This window comes from Monopterus albus, unplaced genomic scaffold, assembly GCF_001952655.1.
Source record: "Monopterus albus unplaced genomic scaffold, M_albus_1.0 scaffold34.1, whole genome shotgun sequence".
NCBI classification, from domain to species: Eukaryota; Metazoa; Chordata; class Actinopteri; order Synbranchiformes; family Synbranchidae; genus Monopterus; species Monopterus albus.
This window is the reverse complement of record NW_018127914.1, coordinates 5,550,128-5,573,818: the sequence shown is the minus strand read 5'-3', so window position 1 is coordinate 5,573,818 and position 23,691 is coordinate 5,550,128. Positions and strand designations below refer to the sequence as shown.

Genomic DNA, 23,691 nt, shown 5'->3' with positions numbered 1-23,691 from the left:
GCCAGATTGTTTGAAGCCCAGGTATTATTTAAAAAGAAAACGTCTGGATGATAGCATGTTTGGAAACTTTACAGGCCTCAAGAAAAAAAAGAATAAAGGAGGGAGAAGCCTTCAGCAAAATATCACCACAGTGACAACACTCTTTTATCCACAGAGCACTATAAAATGAAAACTTCTGTTCTAATGCAACAGCTCTACAATAGGTATGACCTATTTACTGTTTCTGTTGTGGGTCCACCACTTTGGTAAGAATATCTCCACAACTACTGGGTGGATTGCCATAAAACTTTGTCCAGATATTGAAGCTCATCAGACAATGAATCCTGACTCTGGTGATCTTCTGACATTTCATCTGGCGCCATAATCAGGCCAAAATTTAATTCATCAATACGTTGGGTTATGCACAAATATCTGCAATGACAGCCTCAACTGACTGGGATATTAAATGTCATCATGCTGAACAAAGAGATGAATCCACTCACTAGTCCGCCTTTACAGTCTCATTATTTTTAAACTTGCACACCTGCAAACTATTCTAGCTGACAAAGTCCTGATCACTAGCTAGATCAGGTCACACTAAAAGGAAAGGATTTTGTAGAAGAGCTAAATGCTGTAAATCAAATAATAATTTGGAAGCTGTGGCGGCGACGCTGAAGTCATGGGGCCGTGGTGTAGTTTGTTTTTAGCCTAACAATAGCTTTTTATTTCTGTCCATTGTATTTAGGCTTCAAAAATCATAGAAATAATTAAGATTATCTTGCTGAACAATATGTGTAAGTGTCATAAACTATTGTTTGACACAGATCTTATTTTCTTTGTTAATCCAGAAGCCTTTGAAAAAAATCCCCCTGGCTTTTTGTCAAGGGGAACCAGGGTGATGCCAACTTCTGGGTTGGCCTACAAAAATAATATTTTCTGGGTCCTCATTATATTGAGCAACACATTAGTGAAATAGCTAAAGTCATATGATCACTTTAACATACCAATGAATGATAAATATTGCTTGATTTTACAGACTGTGGCTGCAAATAATTTGAGGATGCAAATGAATTTTAATGTTAAATACCTTTCCTATGATTATCTCAACTCTCAGGTCATCAGTTGTACAGCTCCAGTGTCTAACAAGGCCACAGCACACCATAAAAACATTTTGCTACTTGGATCAGATCTGACATCAAAATGCTTGTTTCGCTCATGTTACCTCACCACTGACAAAAGTATTCAACCCATTACTGTGCAGTATAACGCATGGCTTTGGCCGCTGCTCCCAGACTCTCTGTGAGCCAGAGGGATGCATGCAACCTCTCCAGTCAGCGAGTTTTATGGCAGCGTGGACGGCCTCCATTGCCCTCAGATGTAGCAGTGGTGGAGCTTGGACTGTGTGCATCCTGCAGCCTATAGCTTCAGCTTGAGGCCAAAGAGCACGATTCAGACTTTCCATTAGCAGACATGTTTGTAACCTCTCAGGGGAGGGCGTGATAAAATATTTAAAGATGAATATGAGAGGGCTGAACAAACAGAGAACAGATATGAGACAAAAGGGCAACAACAAACTGGGAGATCAAAAACACCTGAGTGTCACTGTCAGTTATAAATGAAATTTACTCTGGTAACTTGACAGAGAAGTGGTTAAGCATTCATGCTTTCAAATTATCCACTTAAATTATTTATGTCTGACCTCAAATCAGCCTGAAACACATACAGTCCTATTTCTAATGAATATGTTTTGTGAGAATCAGCAGCTCAACCCTTTACACTGCACCTGAGTGAGGCCGAGCGAAAAGTCGTATCAAACTCTGCCAAAGGTATTAATTAAGGAAGAAGCCACATGAAGTTTGGAATGTTTAGGATACTGTACTTCAAGTTGCCAAAGAAAGCAGTTCTCTGTGGTGTGCTTTAATACTTTTTTCAAACGTTTACTACACCTGGAAATCCTCGAGAGACACAAGTAGTGGTAGCACCACATACAATATAATTACAAATCTAATCTCAAGCTCCAGCCAAAATCTGTGCAGACAGGACCAACAAGTGTTAACGTATCTGGCCAGACTGTTCAGAGGAAGTGGCATGAGAACAGACTGAGTCCTGCAGTCTAAGGTCCAACAATTCGCTATCGTCAGGAAGCCGGGCCAGACGATTCAGCAGGGGCTCTGGTGCTGGATCAAAGCCCCGCTGATAGCTGCTGCTTAGTGTTTCTTCATCTGCTGCACTCCTTTCCTCTCTGGGACTTACATACAGCCAGGAAATGTTTCTTCTTGCCCCAAGGAAGATCATTTATCTAATTTATTTCAAATCATCACGGCGCAGAGCACATGGCCCCTGAACCTCAGCAGTGAGCGCAGAGGGCCAGAGCAGTGAGATCATAAAGTTTATGCTCCTGAAATCCTGCTTGCTCTGATATAAAGCGGGGGCTGCAAAGAAGTGCATTTATTTTCTCCAGGAACTTTGAGCAGACTTGCCTCATTCAGGGTTTAAAGCCAAATATATCTAGTACGCGACCACCAGGCTTCTCTGATCTAATTGCCTCAGATGTTAGATGACAAAGAAACCTGACAGCAGTGGGGGGGGAAAATACCACAAAATGGAGAGAATTTGTAAAAGCACAGGATTTCTCAAAACCTCTTTTCAAGTAAGGTGTGAATTGGGGATTTGTACAAATTAAACAAGCAAAATAAAATGTGCTAATTTCAGTCTTTATGCTAAGCTAAGATAACTGACTACTGGCTTTATATGCACCATACAGACATGAGAGTGGTACCAAACTCTCAGCAACAAAGCAAATAAGCACTTTCCCAAAATGTTGAACTATTTTCTTAAATAATTATGGATGAGAGAATTTATTCCAAAACAAAAGGCACATACTGAGTTTTGAAAGTCATATGTTCCAGCTCCTGGAAAAGTGATTAGTGAGTCATATGATAATGATCAAAAATGTGATCAACGCTATATTATGTTCATTTTATGTTGGAGGACAATAAAAATATTTTCTTTAGTTAATTAGGGGGTTGGATGGGTTGTTTGCTTTATAATTTTCTTTTCCATGCATTAGATTAGCAAAATAAGAATAATTTAGTAAAAACGTTTTTCACCCACCATCATCCAGATACATCTGGTCCAGCTCCTGTGGTTCTTGCTTGATGCTGACAGCCAGTGTTGGGGGGCTGCTGTCCTCCTGCAGGGAGCACCGCCCTCTCTCTGGCACCTTGGGGTGTTGCTGGGCCCCTGGGCTGGTGCTGCTGCCGACTGGCTGGGCTGGTGTCATGCACTGGGCTGGAGAAAAGGGAGCGTCAGTCGAGGTGGAGGACTGCGAGCTCGGGGAGGAGCTGCTGGATGGCTGGTAGCGCCCGGGAGTCTCCTGGATAATGGAGATGTGAGACACCGGAGACTGGGGGCTTTGGTGTGGGACTGCTGGGCTGGCAGGGAGGCACTTGGAGAAGGGTGATGGCGACAGGTCTTGCAGTTTGGGGCTGGTACTCGGAGAGGAGGAGGAGGGCAGCAAGGAGGGCTTGGCTGCCAATCTCTGCTGGCTGATAGGGTAAGCCCCGCCTACAATACACTGCCTGAGGTCAGAGGTCATCATCGGGATCATGACCTGTGGGGGAAAGTATGGCTTTGGGTTCAAAGATGGTGTGGAGCCATGCTGGATGCACACCAAGGGGGCGTCATAGTCATCATGTGGCTCCGTCTTTATTGTTGGAACTGAGAGGAAGGAAAACAGAAGGAGAAAGAGCTAAATGAAGAAACACGTATTCCAGCCTTCCTGCAAGTGTGAGTGAGTGAGTGGGTTTGTGGCTAGGATACCCGCTGCCAAACAAACAATCTCGCATCAATGAGTCTCTGTGTCTGGGCCTGAGCTCCCACACCCCAATGAAAAGATTCACAAAACTAGAAAAAAGCAGGAGAGTAGGGATGACTCATCAACACGAGAAACCTCCGCTGCTTCTCTACTAAAAGACCTATTTTCTTTGGATCTAGCTTGGGTGCAAAAATCCACTCAGTCTACCGTCTGAAATATGTTTCTGCAGCAGCTTCATACTCAGCAGGGTTCAGTAATTTAACAGAAATTACTGCCCACTCATTGAGACAAAGAAAAGGTTGAACGGAATATGAGAGCTGCTTTTTAACCAAAGACAAAAAGATGGAGTTCAAATAAAGCAGGACTTGTTCTCAGTCACTATGATCTTGGCCACTTGTCCAGATTCCAGCATAAAACGTGTGGGACATCAATTCGCTACAGTTCCTAATACAACATCAATCTTATACACATAACATGCGTTTCAGTCCAGCTACAGCTAAACACCAATGCGGCCCTGAGCCTCAGCACTGCATCACTAAGCTGGATCTATTTCTTCTTTAGTTTGTGGTAAAGCTGTTTTAGATTATATGAAGCATGTGCTTGAAATCAAAGCTGACGTAATAAATTATTCAGAGTATTCTTCCTGCAACTCTTACTGATGAAAACATTTGTTGTTTAAGTGCATCTTTGTTTTCACTAATTCTGCTTTCTTAGGGAAGTTCCCTGAAAAGGATATTTTTAACCTCACAGGGTGTACCAGGCTAAATAAGGGTCTAGTTAGACTTAAAGAGTGAAACTAGAACATGACATGCCTCATTGAAGCCTACACTGTCAACAACCGTAAAAGAGGAACTGTGATGAGATGCATATACCAACCACACATCTAAAATAGCACACGCACCCTTATTTTGGGCCTGTTTGGAGGAAGTGTGACTGTCTGCTGACGGAGGATAGGCAGATGCACAGAAAGGAGCAGTAGTGCAAATGTTTGTCTTGCCACAACAAAGAAGCTGCCCCTGGGTTTCCAGGGTGTAAAAGTCAGGTGTGTACGATATGCACCAAAATAAATCTGTTTTTGTATGAACTACTGTCACACCTGCTGCTGCTGCAGAAAAACTCAACATGATGTGATTAACTTGGAAAAGCTGAAATTCATTTACATCTCATTATTGAAATTTGAGCTTTTGATAATTTTCCACCTATATTTTTATTCAATTTGCCCATATGTTTTAAACTTTTGCAGATTTTCTCCTTTTCTTCAGGGCTGGCAGATAGTATTGTTCACCCAGCTGGCTTACTGCCCCAGTGGCACTTACCCTTCAGGAGACACTGACCGGACTAGCTGTCCGCCAGTCTGTCCCTCCCTTACACTCATTGCATCCCAAGGACAATGCTTCACTTTCACAGTGGGGCACTCCGTCGCCCACGCACAGGGCTGGGCCAGTTCACAGCTTTGAACCACCCACTGGTTCACTCCAAGCCCACAGCGCAATTAGCAGTGGTTTTTACATTTCGGTTAGTGGGTCGGTGTTCATATTTAGCTTGGCAACAGGTTTCCCATGCCCCTTCCCCACCCGTGTGTGTCCAGTCACTGCAGCATTCATGCAACTACAGGTATGAAAAAGAACAGATTTTATGGATTTATTTTTTTTTTTACAATGGAGGAATAAAAGCATTGCTTTGTTCCTCCCTAGCAAACCACCAGACCAGCGGGACTACAGTTTGTTCTCATCTTGTAAAATCCTGGTAAAAGTGTTTCTAATTAGTCTGGGGTATGAAAGGCAAAGGGCAGCTGGAGACTGGTGAAGTGCTGGGCTGGTCAAGCAGAAGGATGAGACGCAAAGTGACACGACTACCGTTTGTCTCTTAAATGCTTTTAGGCTTCACCAAATGTGTCATTAACAAAACATTCATGATTTACGGTGCTAAATGGTTAGAAAAACTGCTCCCCCCTTCCTTAACATACTGTCTATTTAGATCCTCAGTGAATATCAGACACAATACATCTGTATTTTTTTTTTCCAGTTGTGACAAACCAAACAATTCTACAAAATTCAGCCTCCACCACAAAAGTCTTGTGTCCTTTAAAAGTGTCAAGCAGTGCACTGAACCTGTCCGATAGTTAGAGAGAAAAGGAGAGCTTTACCGCTGGCAGGGACGTAGGTGAAGCACTGATACTGGCTCCTTTTCCTTTTGCCGTTGCAGACGTAGAAGTTCACACGAACAGGAGTCGAGAGTCTTTGGTTGCGATAGGGAGGGATTTCAACCATGAGCAAATTCTGTAAAGCAACACATTGAACAACTTCACTGTAATAAAGTAATGCACTGTTAAAGGTATTTATATATGTATATCTTTCTTCTTTAATATTTATTTACCTTTTCTATTTATCTGTATATACAAAGAAGAAACGGAGCAAACTGAGCGTCCTTTATTCATTAGCTACGTTGTAAAAAGATTCATGAAAAATGAAGTTACATTATATTGCAGTTGTGCAGGGCACAAATAGGAACATTAAATACACATTAACCCTTGAGATTTTTTTGGTGTGAGAAGGATAGAGATGATGTAGTTAGTTTTTTGTAGTTTTTATTTATTTTTCCCAATTTCAGTTGCAAAAATTCTTTAATTCACAAAGCTTCGCCTTTTATTAGTATTCTGTATTGTTGCTGTCATTGTTTGGTGGGGATAGTCGGGAGAGACATCAACAAAGGGGATTATAGATCCAGATTGTACTTGGTCTCCTTCCCTTGAAATCCTCAGGTTGTGTGTGTAGGGGGCGGTGGATAAAATATGAGATTCTGGTTGTAATAACAAACAAGGGAGCAACAAAGAGACCATAAAGTATGGTTATAGAGAACGCTGGTTGTTTGTATAGTGAATAGCTCAGCTGATGTGAATGAGCTGAACCTGGGAGTGTCTGGATAGTTTATTTCCCCAGCAGAGCTTCCTGCTGTCTAAGGAGAGGGAAGGCCAGCAGGGAAGGGTTCAGCTTGTGGACACGTGTCTTCCTATGCATGTGTGCGTCAGTATGTATTGGAGGTGTTGCTCAGTAGCTGGTTGAGGAAGTCATCTGTCGTGCAGAAACTGTGCTTCGGAGGACGACTGACAGGTGAGAGGTGACATGATTTATAAAGCCAAGTGAAGCCAGATGAGACTTTTCTGCTTTTCTTAGCCACTGTGCCCCTTCAGAGAATTAGCTGATAAGGACTCTGGAATTGCAGCAAATCAATTTAGAGGATATTGCTTTAATCCACAGCCATGCACAAGTGAAATGATTCAATTGAATGTTTTATGTGCACATCTGTTGTGTTATAAAATCATCTTGGCTCACTTGGAACGGACTGACCTTAAATTTATGTAAAACAGGATGAAAATCAGAAAAACTAATGTTGCGATGTTTTTACCTGACAAAAGCTATTTTGCTCATGTTGAGGGAGGAAGAAAAATTTGACAATTTGAGCATGGAGGAGCATTTTTTAACTCCCTAAGTGTGCACTTGGAGACATTAAGATGAGCAATCTCATGTACCTAATTGTAAATAATTCTTAAAATTTACACCAAATCATCCAAAATCCACCTCCCTCTCGAGGGAGGTCAGTCTGTGCAGGTGATGGAGATGGTGAGGTATTCTGAATTTGTGGTTGGGTCTGTGTTGTAGTGAAAGAGCAGAAGCTAAACTTGGCCAAAGCGGTGTCAGTGTTTAAAATGGGGCTGATCCAGCAGACTGGGTTGTGTGGTGAGAGAGAGAGAGGCCCTTTTGTCTGTTCAAGCCGACAGATGTGTCCCAGCAGTCACTGCACGAGTGTGTGTGAGAGAGAAAGTGTGTGTTTTGCAATGCGAACACAGTGGGAGCAGGTGTAGTGCCTCACATGTAGACACCCTCTAATCCCCTCGTCTTTCTCCCAGACTCCCACCACCGCTGTCTTCAGTTCTCTCGCTCTGTCCCTCTCTCTTCCATCTGTCCCAGGCCAAGATAGGACACACTGCCAAGCTCAAACTCCCACTGGTTCAAGGCTGAACTTATGAAAACCTTTTCCACACATTTCAAACACAACACTGCTGTTTCCCCTGGAGGGCTCCTGCCCCAGGTCAAGAAAATCTGCAGTTGCATTCCAGCTACACCTCTGTATGTCCTTAGACCAATGTGTGTACATCCAATATTCATATGAAGTTTGTGTTGGGAATGTAAACAGTTTAACATTTTGGTATGCTTATTTGAGAACATTGGTACCATGCTCATGTCAGTGTGGAAGCTACAGCTAGGAAACAGTTAGCTGGATAAACATCTAGTCTGGCTCTGCCTGATCATAACAAAAACAAACCTAACCTGCTGTAAAAGCAACTGTTTGAGCAATAATGTGCTTTCGAGGTGCTGATAAGTAGATTTGTTACTGTTGGACAGAGCCAGGCTCGCTGGTTCCTCCTGTTTGCAGTCTTTATACTTAGCCAAGCAGCAGCTGGCACGAGGGTGGCTTCAATCTTCCCACATATGTTCTTTAGAGGCCTTTCTTTATTTAGCGTTGGGTTTAAAACCACATATTTTCTAAATGTTATTTTTAATGACTATGCAATGCCCCATATAAAGGAACAAAGAATAAAAGTGATCAAAATGCATTATTAATGAAGTTCAATCTCCAGATTAAATGAAATGAGGAGTAACATTTTTATGCTGATTTGAAGAACAGTTATTTCTTATTTTGGCACACGGGCAGTTCCTTGGATATACTGAGCATGTTTTGAGTCTTTGATATATCTGATATCACCAAATTATAATAAAAGAAAATGCACCCCTGCTAGTTTGGATAATCCTCAGAATGCACCGTGAACAGTTTTGGTAGGGACTTTTATGAGAAGCACTTTCAATGAGCTTCATGCATTTGATACAGTTTCATACGAATTCTTTAGCACTTGAGATAACTAAGATTGTTTTGGCATTTAGGGCTGAATCATGTGTGCTGATGTGCTCTAAACCTACTGTAGATAGTGGGGCTCCATTCACTGTCCACTCAGTTTATTTAAACATCAATTTCTTTTCATGTGAAATGTTTTGCCGCAGTTCAGTTCAAAAGATTGAGAACAGCTGCTTTATCCTTGTTTTCATCTTGAAATGAGAGCAGACTTTTCGTGATAATAGTGTCACATGTATCACTTACAGGCTTTGAGGCATCTCTCTCAACCTTGGCCTCAGTCTCCCAGAGGTGGTGGCCGTCTAAAAAATAAAGAGAGACAGAGAACAAAAATGGTTTTGTAATGATAAACCACAAAGCAATCCACCTACTTGGCTCCCAACAAAAATGAAGAAATGGAATGACTTTCTTCTATTAAGTGTTGCACCAGTGATTTATAAAACAGCCACAGGGAGTGGAGGGTGTCACAAATGTCATCCTGTCTAACCCACAACCCACAGGCTCATGTCCTCGCTCTGACAGACCTGAGACGCACAGAGAGAAAGAGACGACACATTCACACAGAGATGGAGAGAAATCTGATGCAAGGCTAAAAAGTCTGAGTCATACCAAAGACATGAGCGACATCTTTGGTGGATGAGAGAACCCTTGACTTCATCGCCGTGTGGAATCCCAACATACCCGAGCAGCTGGTGGGCTCATTAATACACAACAAATGGAAACTGACAACCCGCCTCCACTTTCAAACTTCTTATTTCTTGTGTTCTCACAGGAATCTTTCTGGTATCCCCATATAATGATTGTTAAATGGCATTTTTCTCCTCTTCTGGTAATGTGTCTTTTTTCTTCAAACTTGCCACAATAAAGCCGTTTTCCCATCAGGCAATAAAAAGTCACAACATATGAGCTGCAGGCCTGCTAAAAAGGCAAGTCTGATTTACCATTCTGCCCAATGGCGTGTGAGCAAAACTATATTTTCACCAATTTATTGGGTGCAGAAGGAAACCATTGCAATTCCTTTATACCTCTGACTCACTAATAAGGCCCTAAAAAAACTGTGAAAATGACTTCATGTGGAACGAGAACTGCAGCTTAAATAAAAAAAGGTGAACTGTGGTCAAATTTTCTTGAAGAAAATGATTTGATGAGACACTGTGTGAGGTGTTGCTCAACAGGTTGTCTGCACTTTGAGAAGTAAAGTGCCTGAATTTAACTGTGAGGATGGATGGGGAACTACTTGTTTGCGCAGACAAGAGCTGCGAGCTGGCAGAGATGGAGGAGGTGCAGCTTGGCGCTGACAGTTTCTATTATGTCTGAGAAGACAATGGAACTGCTCTGTTTTGTTTTTGTCTCACTTTCCCTTTCCTTTCCTTTCCCTTTCTCCGTGTCTGTCATTTGTGGAGTTTTAGCTGCTGCTATCCAGGACGAAGAAAGATCATCTACCATAAAAAAAAGCTAACAAACAGTTTTGTAGCCGGATGTCTGAAATCTGTGCACAATAGCTGCTCAGAAAAGGGCGGAGATAAAGTGGGCTGTCATCTTACCAGTAACTCAAGTGACAAGTTAAGGGGGAGAAGCAGAGCTGAACACAGAGCTGCTAATTTTGGAGATGTGTTTTCAAACTCACAACCAGACAAGAGTCTGTCTCAGACATTTGTTTTTGTTTTTAAAGACTTTGTTGCGTATATTTAATTTTTGTCACTTCTCCAGTAGCACCTGCTACGAATTAGTTTGTGGAACTGGGACATAGTTGCGGTCTCAGTACAAAATTTTCTCTGGACGTCTGTGAGCCAGATAAACCAGATTTAATATTTCAAATAGCACCTGTTACCATTCATATTACGCTGTGCCTCAAACTATTCTTTATACACAGTGTGTTGTTTATAATAACTCGTGCCATGCCTGAACCAGCTGTGTCCACCTTCGATGCATGGTTTTGCATTGTTATTATACAACAACAGTCAATAGAAGCGGTGCATGGCCACAACAGAAGTTAGATTAGGTTAGATACTGCAAATACATTGACTGACTGGTGTTCTGGTGAAAACAGAAAAGAATTTCTCAGAACCAAACTTGCAGCTTTAAGGAAATATCAAGGAAATATTATCCAAATCCTTTGAAATAACACAGCTAAAACAAAAGCAATCACTGGAGCAGTCGATGTCTGACAGCGAGTTGAAGACATGTGGGATGCTTGTACACACACCAGCAAGTGGTAATATGAGTCAAAAACACATAACATTTATAAATTAAATTAGAAAGAAACCTCCTTGTAAACAATAGAATCAAAAAAGGAAAGCAGCTCCCAGGAAGACGTCCAGGATTCTCTCAGGTGGAAGGATGTCTGTGTCAGTGATGAGAGCCTTGTTTCTATGTTGCAAAGGTTTATTTTTACAGCAATCATTCGTCCCATTTATTCACCCAAACATCCAGTCAACACACACTGAGGAAAACGTCTTCAGCTACTGAGAAGGTTTTGACTTCATCACTGAATAATGAGATTATTCTACTTCCAGTCATAGAACTATTAAATGCAACCTTCTGGTATGTCTCTATCTTTTCTCCCTCTCCCTGGCTGGCTCGCTTCACTTTGGGAACCACTCCAGAAGGGAAGCCTTCGCAGTCGATGTCAATCCACGGGAGGTAAACATGTTTTTCAGATCTTCCTGTCTATCTGCGTTTCTCTTTCTCTCTGACTCACTCATCATTTTTCACATCACTACAGAGATAAAAGATTAAATTGAGCAATTTGCTTTCTGTGCCCGACTACCTATTGCCAGGAAACTTCTCAAGAGCCCCAAAAAAGGTGCTTTGAAAAGCTGGATGCGTGGGATGCCTTTGTTTGAAAAGAGTGTGCTGGATAATTGATAACCACAGAATGTTCCAGAGTTATAGGGCAACATCTGCGCAACGCCTGAACCAGTCCAATATGGTTTCTAGCTCCCTGGCCCACCGTGCTGGATAATATCCAATATTATCTAAGTGAAACAACTCAGCCTGAAACCTCTCCCCCATACCGCCCCTGCCATATAAACCCAGTACCCCTCTCCAACGCTCACAACCACCGAGCTCCTTTTGCCTTGGCAGCGTCCCAGCCTCACAGAAGTCTCCCAATTCACATTTCGTTAGCAGTGGTCTATACAAATCATTACTTTCTCTGAGCAGACATAACACAGAACAGTCAATGACACAGCTGTGGTGCACTGTACAGAGTCATGGCAGCCGATTGGGATCAAACAATATACAGTACAGTTATTTTTCATGCTGGGTTTATAAAGGGAATCAAACAGCTCCTTGTGCTCCTTAACTGGGGCTGGGTGGAGTAAAATTTTGGTGCCCGGAGTGAAACAGCGAGGTGGCACGCACCCAAAGCCTCATAACGTACAGTAAATATAAACACATGAGCTACCCGGGCCCAGGAGGCATGCTGAAAGAGCCCCCTTGTCCTCTGACTGAGACGTCTTCCTTCCTACCACCCTGAAAACACATGGATTTTGAAAGCTGTATGCAAGCCGCTGCGGTGTGGAGGGGCAGCAGCTGAGGCTAATGCCAAGCTGATAAATAGCAGCAGTCGAGGAGGAGATACCGGCATCCACTCACTTCAACGGGGCTACTTCCAGCTACACTGGAAGCCTGTCACTGCACATCATCATCTGGACTATCTTCTATGGGCCTGTGACTTTGATGAACATACAGTGTAATTTATGAAAATATAATCCCTGCTGTTTATGTGGCTGTAATTGATTTGTTGATGAAAACAGCCATTGTTCTCAGAAGTGTCAGTGGCAGCCAAACCACTGAACGGCTTCAAGCCCACTGACCACGCGCACCACCAAAGAAAAGCACCACAACCACTGCTCAAAGCTAGCAAAGCTAACTGATCTGCCACAGTGTACATGGTAAAAACAACCTCTATTACCTTCCTGTCATCTTGATCTCATGGCTTTAAAGAACGATGGTTATCTATTCTCCAGGTAATTCCAGACACCATCTGGCAGCTTTGCAGCATGATAATCCTCTCACAGTTCAATTTTCCTCCAACTTGTATGGCCATCAGTAATTAGAAAGACCCAGTCAGACATGAAATGCTAGGCCTCTTTACTGGTTTATAACTCCAGCTCATCAGGGCACAGGGAGGTGAGGAAGATGGGTTCATAAAAGAACAGCTACCTTTGGCCGAAGCGACAAAGACACTGAGGGATCGCGACGATAGAGACTGCAGCAGACCAGGCAGCTGTCCAGTGCAACAGGCCAGATGGGAGAGTGCTCTTTTCATTAGGGGGTTTCTCCTCGACAAGGATTTCCTCACACTAAAATCAAGCTATTTCCAGTGAGGAAACGCTGAGCAGAAAACCACACTTTAATAAAATACTGAGGAAAAGAAACAAATAAACTACAATAAAGACTATAGGGGAATAAAAAGTAAATCAAACATACACACATATACACTCTACATGACAAGACTATGCGGATTTTTAAAAGACATAACACAACTGCAAGTAAATATGTCTTCATAGAAATAATTATTAGAAATAGATTATTAAAGACTTTCACCCTCTGCTTTATTGGCCAGGTGTGTTGGACACACAAGGAATTTGACTCTGGTACATTGGCTCTCAATGTGTATGTACATATCCCAATGCAAGGGGCAAGTAAACAGTAAATCAGCATAAGGCTGTGTGATATAACAAAATAAGCAGTATTAACAGGCAGTAAACAATACAATCCATTACAAATATTTATATACAAATACAAATGAACAATATTTAACAGAATTTGCCAAGGTGGTGGCCAGGGATGGCACCGGCCACCCCAAAGTGCAGCGACCATGTCCCCGGCTGGGAGTAAATATGGAGCGCAACCAAAGTTAGCTAAATAAAGCACTATGCGTATCTCCTTTTTACGCAGAATAAACTATTTGATTCTTAATCATGTATGGTTTATTATTTCATAAAATCAGGGGCTTAATTTACTTTTACATGCATTTCAAATGGGGTTCCTGGCCACCCTGTAGTTCCACCCCTGCATGTGAGGTTTATAAGTTTATTAAATTTCAGAAATTGACTCATAGTGTATAGCTTTTAAAGAAAACATGTTTCCACTGTGTTCACTCTTTCGTTCCTGTTTGCAGTTTAGCCTGTACTTATAGATTATTCCAGCAGTAAACCAGAGTAAATGGATGTGAATAAGGGACAGCAGAGCCTAATTTCCCAAATGGAGCAACTGTGACTTATCAGAGACAGCATCTCCTGGTTAGGCCGGGGCAAATGAAAGCAAGGTGAAACCAAGTCGGGTTTAGATTACAAGCCGATGTCTGCAGCGCCAAGGTCATAAAGTAATCTCTTTTGACTGATTGGCTGTATCCAGGAGTGACAAGTGACCTGATGCTATCTCAGCTATTGCTACTGAGGCTATACTAAGGCAGGAGGGTGTGATAGAGCTAAGCTGACCCCCTGTTACTGTCTTCAGAGACTGTGCTGAAGAGCAGGTGACAGAGGATGTGTCACAACGGGGGAATCAGGGATTTCCCTGGCATGAGTCATGGGTAGCAACAACAACACAGTCAAAAACATCACTATGAAACTGCACATGCACACAAAAACATATGCCAGTGTTGCTCTCTCGCATCATTTCTCTCAAACACACACACACACACCAGTGTTCCCCCAGCAGTGCTCGAACATCGTTTAGACCATCAGACACTAAAACAGAAATTAAAACAAATGAAAATTTTGGTTTGCTGGCAGCATCTTCTGTCACACATCCTACCTGTAACTACAAAACAAACTGTGACACACACACACACACACACATGCAGAGCATCCATGCAAACACTCAAGTGTTGCCCACATGTTCTGATACTGCAGCTTTGTCAACATTATTTTGTGAGAGAATTTTATTGGAAAATTTGCAGGAAAATTCTTTCTTTCATTGCTCTTTGTGAAACCACGACTGTCGATTCATGAGTGTGTTAAACTGTTTCTCAGAGCTCTGCTTCGGCACCAGTAAATTAACAATAAAGGCATATTAGATTTCTACTTCTACATCAGGATCTGAAAGATGAGTTGCATGTTTTTTAAATATGCACCTTTAAACAAGATATATTTCTTAGCTTTAGGATACTATATGCTATTGTAGCAGTGTTGCCATTTCACCGCTGAGACTAATGACACTGTCGCTGTATCTATTTACCTATCTATTTGTACAGGCAGCAGCAGATCCGTAGGGAGCCCACAGCTCACAGAGTTAATGAACCGGGAGCTGGTGGCACGGAGGCAGCTTGGATAGGGAGGTGGAAGGATGGGGGGGAAGCAGGGGGGCAGTGTTGTGGAAGCCTGGCTTAAGGGTGTTTCCATGGTAGGATTGCCCAGGAATCTGATGCTGGTGCCAGACGCAGGGAAACCCTCATCAAAAACAAGAGAGCACACCCATCAGCATCAGTCTAGAGCTGCACATGGCCCTAAAGACAGCCAGCTTCAGTGCTCAGACAGACCCAGAGCAACATTGGACCCAAACTTTTAGGAATCTGATGAAGTTGTTCGTTTTCCACAACATAAATAGGACCTTCTTCTCTCTTTAAACTGGAGTTGAAGTTCATGAAATATATTTTGGAGACAGAGGTGGCAGAAATAATCTCACTGATTAAGTTAAACCTCAGGGGGTGGAGCTAAAAACATAGTTATTGTGACTAAATAATGTAGAATTTATGAAAAAAGTCAGTTGTACAGGAGAATAAATCAGGACTCAGTAGTTTGATACAAAAAAACAGTGTACCTACAACCTTTTCCTGGACGTTTCAACCATACCTCATCATTTCTGTCAGATGCTTTTGGACATTACTCATATTATTAAAAATGGAATAATTCACTCATTTATATGTTACTGATAAGATAATTACTAGAAGGTGTACTATTTGAAATGAGGGCAGGTCAAATTAAGAATGTGAGGTGAGATTTACTTTTGCTGGGATCAAATTTATGGATGCACTTTACTAAATATATATTGACCATTTCAGGAAGGAAGTTCATTCTATATTTTGAATAATTTAACATGTAATCATTCCTGTGCACTGATCTGAGAAACTGTTCACTTCTTCTGCAACTCTAAGTGCACTGTGTGATACGCCCAGGTAGAAAAAAATGATTTATTAATGATACCTTGCATCACTCGCCAACTGAAGTTACTTCACATGCATTTGTTTAGTAAAACTACCAAGAAGCAACTAGATTTATTTGACAGCGAAATAGAACAGTGCAGTTACCAAATTGAAATGTAACAAACCTATTTGTTTGCCAATAATATTTTGCTAGTTAGCCAAGCATAAAGTTCAAATGTGTGATTATGGACATAAGGCTACAGAATTCTGTTAAAATGGTGACTTGCCAACTTATCCTCCAAGTTTAAGAAGCATGAACGTTTTTAGATGACCAAAGAATATAGGAAGAGAAAATGTATATTATGTATTTTGGTTTCACCAGAGCTCCACCTTTGCTAGTTCACTAACTTTCCTCTGAAAAGAGTTCAGGAAGAGGGGAGCAAGGCCTCTGCTCATATAGTCACTTCTTGTTCTGAAAAACAGCCTCTCTCCTCCATTGTGCTGCAGCAGGGCTGCCTGTGTGCCTGGGCAGCCTTGGATTCTTCCTTTCACAGGTGGAACAATGATCAGGCTTCCCTTTCTTTTGAATGAGTCACCAGGCTGATAGGATCACACATGTTTACATTGCTCAACCTTGGCTTGGTTGCTTTGCTAAAGCTAATCAAGGAAATTGCTGTTTGTAAACCTCACGGTATCAACATCTGGGAGCAGTCCCCCTCCCTCCAAACCAAAAGACACAGAGTAAGAAAAAAGAAACAAATACTGAGGCATGGTACACAAACACACACACACACACACACACGGGGTGGCACACAGACAACACATGTTGCATTGTGATCCATTCTTCTGCTGAACAGGCAATGGAAACTTCTGCAAATGTAAATCTGCTGGGTTAAAAATACAGCACATTAATGTGCACCACATGTGGCACTCTGGCAGGATGGAGGATATTTTGATGGTGGGGGGAGCAGAGGGAGGGAGCAGTCCTGGGGTTTCTCCAACAACGGAGACACATCTGCACACACACACACAAACACATCTGCACACACAGCTGCATTGAGACGATGCAGCTAATACTCCACATCATCTCCTCTTTTACCTTGAGCCTTTTCCACAAACACCACCTTGGAGTCGTGCTGGAAGTTGTGTCCATCCAGGAGCATCCTCTCCCCTCCGGGGGCGGGACTCGTCTCCAAGCTCTGCTTGTCCACCAGCGGCAGTTCCTGGGCTGATCTTTGAGCTGTGGGCGGGAGAGGAGAAACAAGACTCACTACTCAGTTACACACCCACTCCCCATGCAGACCTGAGCATCCAGGCTGAAGCTGAATCACTACCTAGGCAGCTTTCACAGAGCTGTCGGTGAAGCTGTAAACCTCAGTTTCTTCATGTTGAAATTAAGCTCCCTCTTCGCCTGTAAGTAGGGAGAGGTTTCATGATGTGTTTATTTGTGTTTTCCTCAAATTGTGCTGGATGCTTGCTCTCAAATATTTGGGTTAGGAGTATATTTTCTCTCTGTGTCTCTTACCTATTGGATGCCTTTCTCGTTAGCATCTAGGTTTTCTGAAATGAGCTTCACTTGCTGTGACATATTGGTAAACCTTTTCTGTAAAATTTATCAGACTCCTAAACAGCTGACAGGAGTTTATTACCAGGAAATACGTCATGTACTGACGACCTGTACTGTCTACATTCTCAGTTTGCACATGCATAATTGCACATCGACTGTTGACTGCTGCACATGCTGCTCCCATGCAGCATACAGTCTCTGTTATATTCATATATTTTTATTATATTGCTGCATTTGTTGCTGCTTAAAGTGCCTTAGATTTTGTGTTACTTATTCATCTACTTTATATTTCATTTGTATTGTGTGGCATTCATGTGGACGGCAAAGTAAGAATTTCATTGTACAGGGAAACACGTTTCCTAACTGTGCATATGACAAATAAACACTTTGACCTTGATGTCTTTGATCTGTAATTTCATTATGATTGACAGGATACAAAAACTTTTTTTTTCTCATTTGATGATCATCTATTTGTAATTCGATGCTCCTGCTTTCTGATCTTGATAAAACTCTAAATCTCTGTCTTTGGAAATCGTTGGTCTTTCCCACATCCCTCTATTTCTCTGCCCGTCTGTCGCTGTGTCTCACACAGTCACACACAAAATGATTTCTGGTCAGAAACGATTGCTCTGTGGCAGCCGTTCAGAAACTAACAATGCTTTATTTCGAGGGGATGAGATCATCAACTACTGTCTTTCATTTACCTCATAAGATTTAATTTCTGTGGCACCTCTCGGAGCCAGAACCACATAAAGTGGTTGATCTGCCCGACTGTATCCCAGTTCAGAGAAAGGTCAACTCCAGTCCGGAGGAAAGAGTCAGATTACTGAGCAAAGCCTAAAAAGCCTTTACACAGACAAACACTGTGAAATTATATTATAGGCCTAAACTGCTCTCGTCTCCTCTTTTCTCTCTCCATGCATCTATATACCACCATTACGTCTCCTCTCTCGTGTGTCCTCTCTCTCTCCATGCTCCTTTCTGCAGGTTGCCCTGGCTCTGGAGCTCTACATTTCTGATGTGCAGTCCCCAGCCACATCGACCTGATCAGTGTTTGATTGTTGTGTCTTGTTGCTTTTCTTCTTTTGTCTCACCTCTATCCACTCACCCCGACCGGTCAAGGCAGAAGGCCGCCCACCAAGAGCCGGGGTCTGTCGGAGGTTTTTTCTATAATGCTGTAAGGTCTAAAGTGCCTTGAAATGATTTTTTGTTGTGATTTTGTGCTATACAAATAAAATTGAACTGAATTTATTAAACAAAGCAGACATTTGAATGCTCCAGCCATTTGGCCTAAAGTTTGACCTACGTGTCCGAACCCGCCACAAACACTCTAATGGGGATATCATTAATTTAGCAGGTATTTGATAATAAAATAAAGTATTAGATAAATTCAGATTGTAAAACCTGGTGATAGTCTTATAAGAACAGTCAGGAGATCACCAGAGTCATTAGGATCCATCTTCTTGGGAACATGAATGTAAATTTCATGGCAACTCATCACATAGTTGCTGAGATATTTTGATCTGGACCAAAGTGGGGGATGTGACTGACAACCACACCACACCTAGAGCTATGTCACTAGCATGGCTAACAAAAAGTAAAGCTGGGAAAAAATCCAAAATATCCCACTGATTATCTTGCACCACCAAGTAGAGTATATCGTCTGACCCCTCGGTGTGGCTCTTACCCCCATGTTGGGAGGCAGTAAGTCCACTAATTCAACTTAAACTCTGTTTAGGAGGAAATCTGGGACTGAAAAGCTTAGGCTTGATGATTTCAAGCAAAAACAAATATGAGAGCAAGTACTCACAGCACTCAATGGGGTTGGATGCAGCTTGCAGGGACACTGTTCTGCCTGTGGCCTGGTTGATGTGAACTCTGAAAACCATCCGCACACGTGTGTTCTTACGACCGATGTCGGTCTCCCCCTTCCGCAGCTCAATATCTGAATTACGCAGCTTCAAGATCCCTGCGCAGTCAATTCTGTGAAGACACAAGAAGAAGAGTGAGTCTGGCAGAGTCTCTCCGCTCAACAGGCAATTTAACATTTAAAACCTCTATACTCTCACAGTTAATCAGGCTGTGATTTATACAACACTGCAGCCAAAACATTAGTGATTTTCACTCTGGACTCCATCAGCGTAGAAGGAGGCTGCAGTCATTAACACCACCACTGACAGAGCCGTTACACCTCGGTGCATCTACTCCTGGACAAAATCCAAACTCTATAGAAACAAATGGCTGGGAATGTTCTTTACATCATGAATACCTCTGTCAAGATCCACAACCAAGGTCATCTTTTTTTTTTTTACAGCATCAAAGTTTTCCTCAGAGACACTTAATCACAGCACTCATATAACTTTTTCATACTTTATTACCTCAAGCCTCTCCAAAAGGTTTCTGGCTTTTCCATCACCGTGCTACTTGATGCAGCATTCCTCTAAGCCTAGTTAATGTCAACCTTTACACACATTTGAACACTCCCTAACATTCTTCATGCCAGACACCAGGGTCTGCTCCGCTGGCGGAGTAATCAGGTGTCGATGCTGAGGACCACAGCTGTTCACTTCTCTCTACACAGGCTGAGTGCAAAACCATAGACTGGGGTGACCGGTCAGTGCCAGACAAAAGGTTTTAGAAAGAAAGGACAAGACCAATCCAATCCAATCACTGGGATCATCCCAAGTCAAAAATTATGGCTTTATTATCAGCTAACAAAAACTGACCTAATGTTTATCAGTTATGTAATTTAAGACCTGTCCCCTTAAATCATCATGAGTAACTATTTCACAAATATAATAATGCCTGTATTCTGTAAAACATAGAAAACATCCATATGTCACACTGTAGAGCACATTAAGATGAGTAAATCTCCCACCAATCCTTCACCAAAACTCTGAGGCATGTCCACTGTGAGAAAAGGGAAACTGTATCCCGGGGGAAGGTACTTAAACATGCATCAAAATGCAGAGAAAGAGCTGATGCTAGTAGTCTGCTACTGTCTGCAGCTTGGACAGAAACCCCAGGTCCTTGTTAGTGGCTCTATGCCTCCCCCGTGATCTAATCTCTGAGGCTAATAAAATGGGAAAGCCACTCGTCTGTGTACAGCCCCAACACAAACGAGGCACTCACGCTCACAGACACGCACAGAAAACTGCACTTCACGATCAAACGTCATATCTACAGACTGTAAATATGTTGGAAAAGTGAAACTCTAACATGTTTTGAGAGGGTTAAATTAGTCCAAGGACGGTGACATTTCCTGCCAAAGATAACAGGTTTGAGACATAAAACCTGGACTGGAGACAGACTTAAGTCATTAAAGTTAAGACTTGAACGAGACACAGTTGCTGTTAGACTCTCTGAGACTATTCAAGTCTTGGGTTTTGATCTGGTAAAAATTGTATATAAAACTGATTTGCCCCAAAATATTTAGACAAAATAATTTAAACCTGATTTAAACCAGTTTAAATATAATGGAATCCATTTTCACTGGGTGAGCACAGTCTCTAATACTCACATGGCCCGCATGTTGTTCTCTGGCAACAGTGGGATCTCCAGCACCTTGGTGTTGTTGTGCAAGGCCTCGTGGCTCGGTGTGGACACCGTCTTCCCAGTGATGCGGTGGACCTGGTAGAAGGCGTGGGGCCTCAGCATCCTGTCGTCAGCTGTGCCGATAAACAGCTGCAGGGTCAAAGGCTCACTCTCCATGTAGCCATGGAGCTAAGAGTGGAGAGAGAAAGAATAGAAGCAGTTGTGGTCAGGCCTTCAAAAAGCACCTACTTGCAGTCTATCAAAAACAAACGTAGGTCGTTCAGAGGCCAGGCTCTCAGCATGATGGTTTTCAAACAAAGTGCCCATTTAGGATCTTATAATCACCCTTTTCATCTTCTTTAAATTTACTACCAGTGGCTTGTATACACTTCCTCCATCAGTTCATGTCAGGCCTGCTAAGATGTTGATCCTACAGTAGCTGAGCCTCAGGGGCAGCCGCTGCCAGAAAGCAGTAAAACCACCTACAGCAGGGGCATTGTAATTTGTGAATGCCGCGTTTGCCTTGTGACAAGACTGAGGCAGTGTTTCAGAAAAGTCGAGGTCATGCGAGTGCAACCAAGTCCGGACCAATCAGGGTAAAGGAAAACGCTCACTAGTGACCCTGCACTGATATTTATCAGAAAAATGATCCTGACACTGTGGATTTGGAGACAGTACAGAAGTGCTGCTCGCTGTAGCTGGGGAACTTCTAAAGAGCTCCCAGACCTACATAGGTGTTACTCGACAGGACGACCCTAACCACCCAGACCGCAGAGAGCAAGTCCTGAAGCCAGACCCCACAGGCTGAAATTTGAGAACAGCAGCTACTACTGACAAACTGTCATACAGTGTGACGGGGAGGACTGGAAAAAACACAGGAAGACAATAGAATAAGATAGGAAAATACTACAAAATATAACCAAAGAGTAAAAGAACAAATTGTAAGGGGTGGAAAGTAAATAAGTACATTTAGTCAGGTACTGTACTTACACACAATTTTGAGGTACCTGTATTTTACTTAAGTGTGTTTGTTTTCTGCTACTTCATACTTTGGACTTCACTATATTTTAGAGGCCTTTACCAGCTGCAACATTAAAGTAATGAACACAATATGCATAATTAATTCTTATCCAATAATGTAACATACTGCATGTTTTTGGTACTTTAAGTGCGTCTTGATGCTAATACTTTTGTACTTTGAACATTTTAAATGAAGGGCTTTTACTTGTAACGGAGTACTTGTAAACTGTGATATTTCTACTTTCATAAAGTCAAACTTCTGAGTACTTCTTCCATCACTGCATATTGTGCATGTTTACATGTTTATAGAAGCAGCCACCATCTGATTCTAAGCCACTCTGGATGAGACTGTCAGCTGAAACAATGGGTGGGGAAATGTTGATATGAAGACCACAGTTTTCACTTGCATAAGAAGAGCACGCGAGGTGAGGAGTGCCCACGACGACAGTGAGAGGCTCAGACCAGGGAGGCCAAACATGTGATTTGTAGGAGGATCCCTGTCAGGGTTAAGAGCCTGCAAAAGCCCTGTATATTTGTGTAAGGAAATGGGTTGCTGCCTAGCAATGCTGTATATTTAGGCAGCAGGAAGGAGTGTGATGAAGTGAGGCAGCCTGCTCACAAGGTTAGGTGGTTACTTTCAAAGTATAATTACTAACAGGTTGCTGATGATCTGCTTTGAATTATCATCAGCAGCAAAGTCTAGACAATAGGAAATAATCACACTTCATGTCATCAACTGGCTGCTTTCAGCTGTTTTTGGTTGCGTCGCTTCCGAACCTTGACAAAGCATTCATCTGTAGAAACATCCTCAGCTCATGTCAGACTCGTCATCCATCACTTTAAAACATGAAACTGTCTATGTGGCAATCTGGCAATCAGGAAGCCTGTCCTTTCTGTTTGTCGTTCTGTGAGCTGAATTATGGGTTTTACTGTATAAAGCAGCTACAGCAGGCAACAGTTATGATTTGTTGTTGCAACTAAATCACTGTGATACCACTTTATGCAAACCCTCTGCTCCTCCGCCCCTCCCTGGTTCATATTATCACCCAAAAGAGGAATGTTGAGACTCTAGCTGCTCAAGGCAGCAGAGAGGAGGGGAACGAGGTAGGGGCAACCAGGGCTCCATCTCCATTCCTGTCATGGCCCTCCCAGCTCTGAAAGGATGACTACACGCACCCACACACACTCTCTGTGTTTCAGTTTTCAGAAAGGGATAGCCCAGTGTGACCAGCAATTCATCTTATTGCATCATGCTTTTTGTTAATCTTGCCTTGTGTAGAAATCAAAATTTGATCACAAGGATCAAAGAAAAGACACATGACTCCAAAGTAATCAGGTCTAAATCTTCAAAAACCTAAAGGAGTTTTTAAGCAAAGGGCTGATCATGAAAACCGACTTCAGAGAGTAACAAAAAAGAAGACCTCACAGACTTGAATAGAGAGTATTTCCTCTCTACCACAGTACAGCATGAAACCTTGAGCATTAACTGCGGTGAGGACTGCACACAGCACTTCAGTAGGCATACTTCAGTCTGCTGCTGGTGTAAGGGCGGGTGTGGTTGAGGCAGGCAGCAGTGACGGCATAGAAAAAGAACAGAAAACAGCCAGCTCAGCTGTGCTGGATGTTAGATGTGGAGCAAAAGTGTACCGCACAGAACAGCTAGCCCCTTCCAGAATAAACTCTGTAAAGCCTGGGCAGGGTTTGAGTCACAGGAGCAACGGGAAGCACCACAGAGGCTTCGTCAGCCAGCGTCCACAGCAGAGGCTGCCA

General features: G+C 42.5%; 1 protein-coding gene across 2 annotated transcripts in view; it reads right to left on the bottom strand.

The window, feature by feature from the left end:
* nfatc1 (nuclear factor of activated T cells 1) overlaps nucleotides 1–23,691 on the bottom strand; it is a 36,230-nt gene that overhangs the window by 4,559 nt on the left and 7,980 nt on the right. For both annotated transcript variants that reach the window (XM_020597668.1, XM_020597667.1), the window contains 6 exons: nucleotides 20,888–21,090; nucleotides 19,178–19,350; nucleotides 16,900–17,040; nucleotides 8,951–9,006; nucleotides 5,943–6,075; nucleotides 3,094–3,699 (listed from right to left, as the gene is read on the bottom strand). In XM_020597668.1, coding sequence (XP_020453324.1) covers nucleotides 3,094–3,699; nucleotides 5,943–6,075; nucleotides 8,951–9,006; nucleotides 16,900–17,040; nucleotides 19,178–19,350; nucleotides 20,888–21,090 — 1,312 coding nt within the window. The remainder of the gene's footprint in view (nucleotides 1–3,093; nucleotides 3,700–5,942; nucleotides 6,076–8,950; nucleotides 9,007–16,899; nucleotides 17,041–19,177; nucleotides 19,351–20,887; nucleotides 21,091–23,691) is intronic.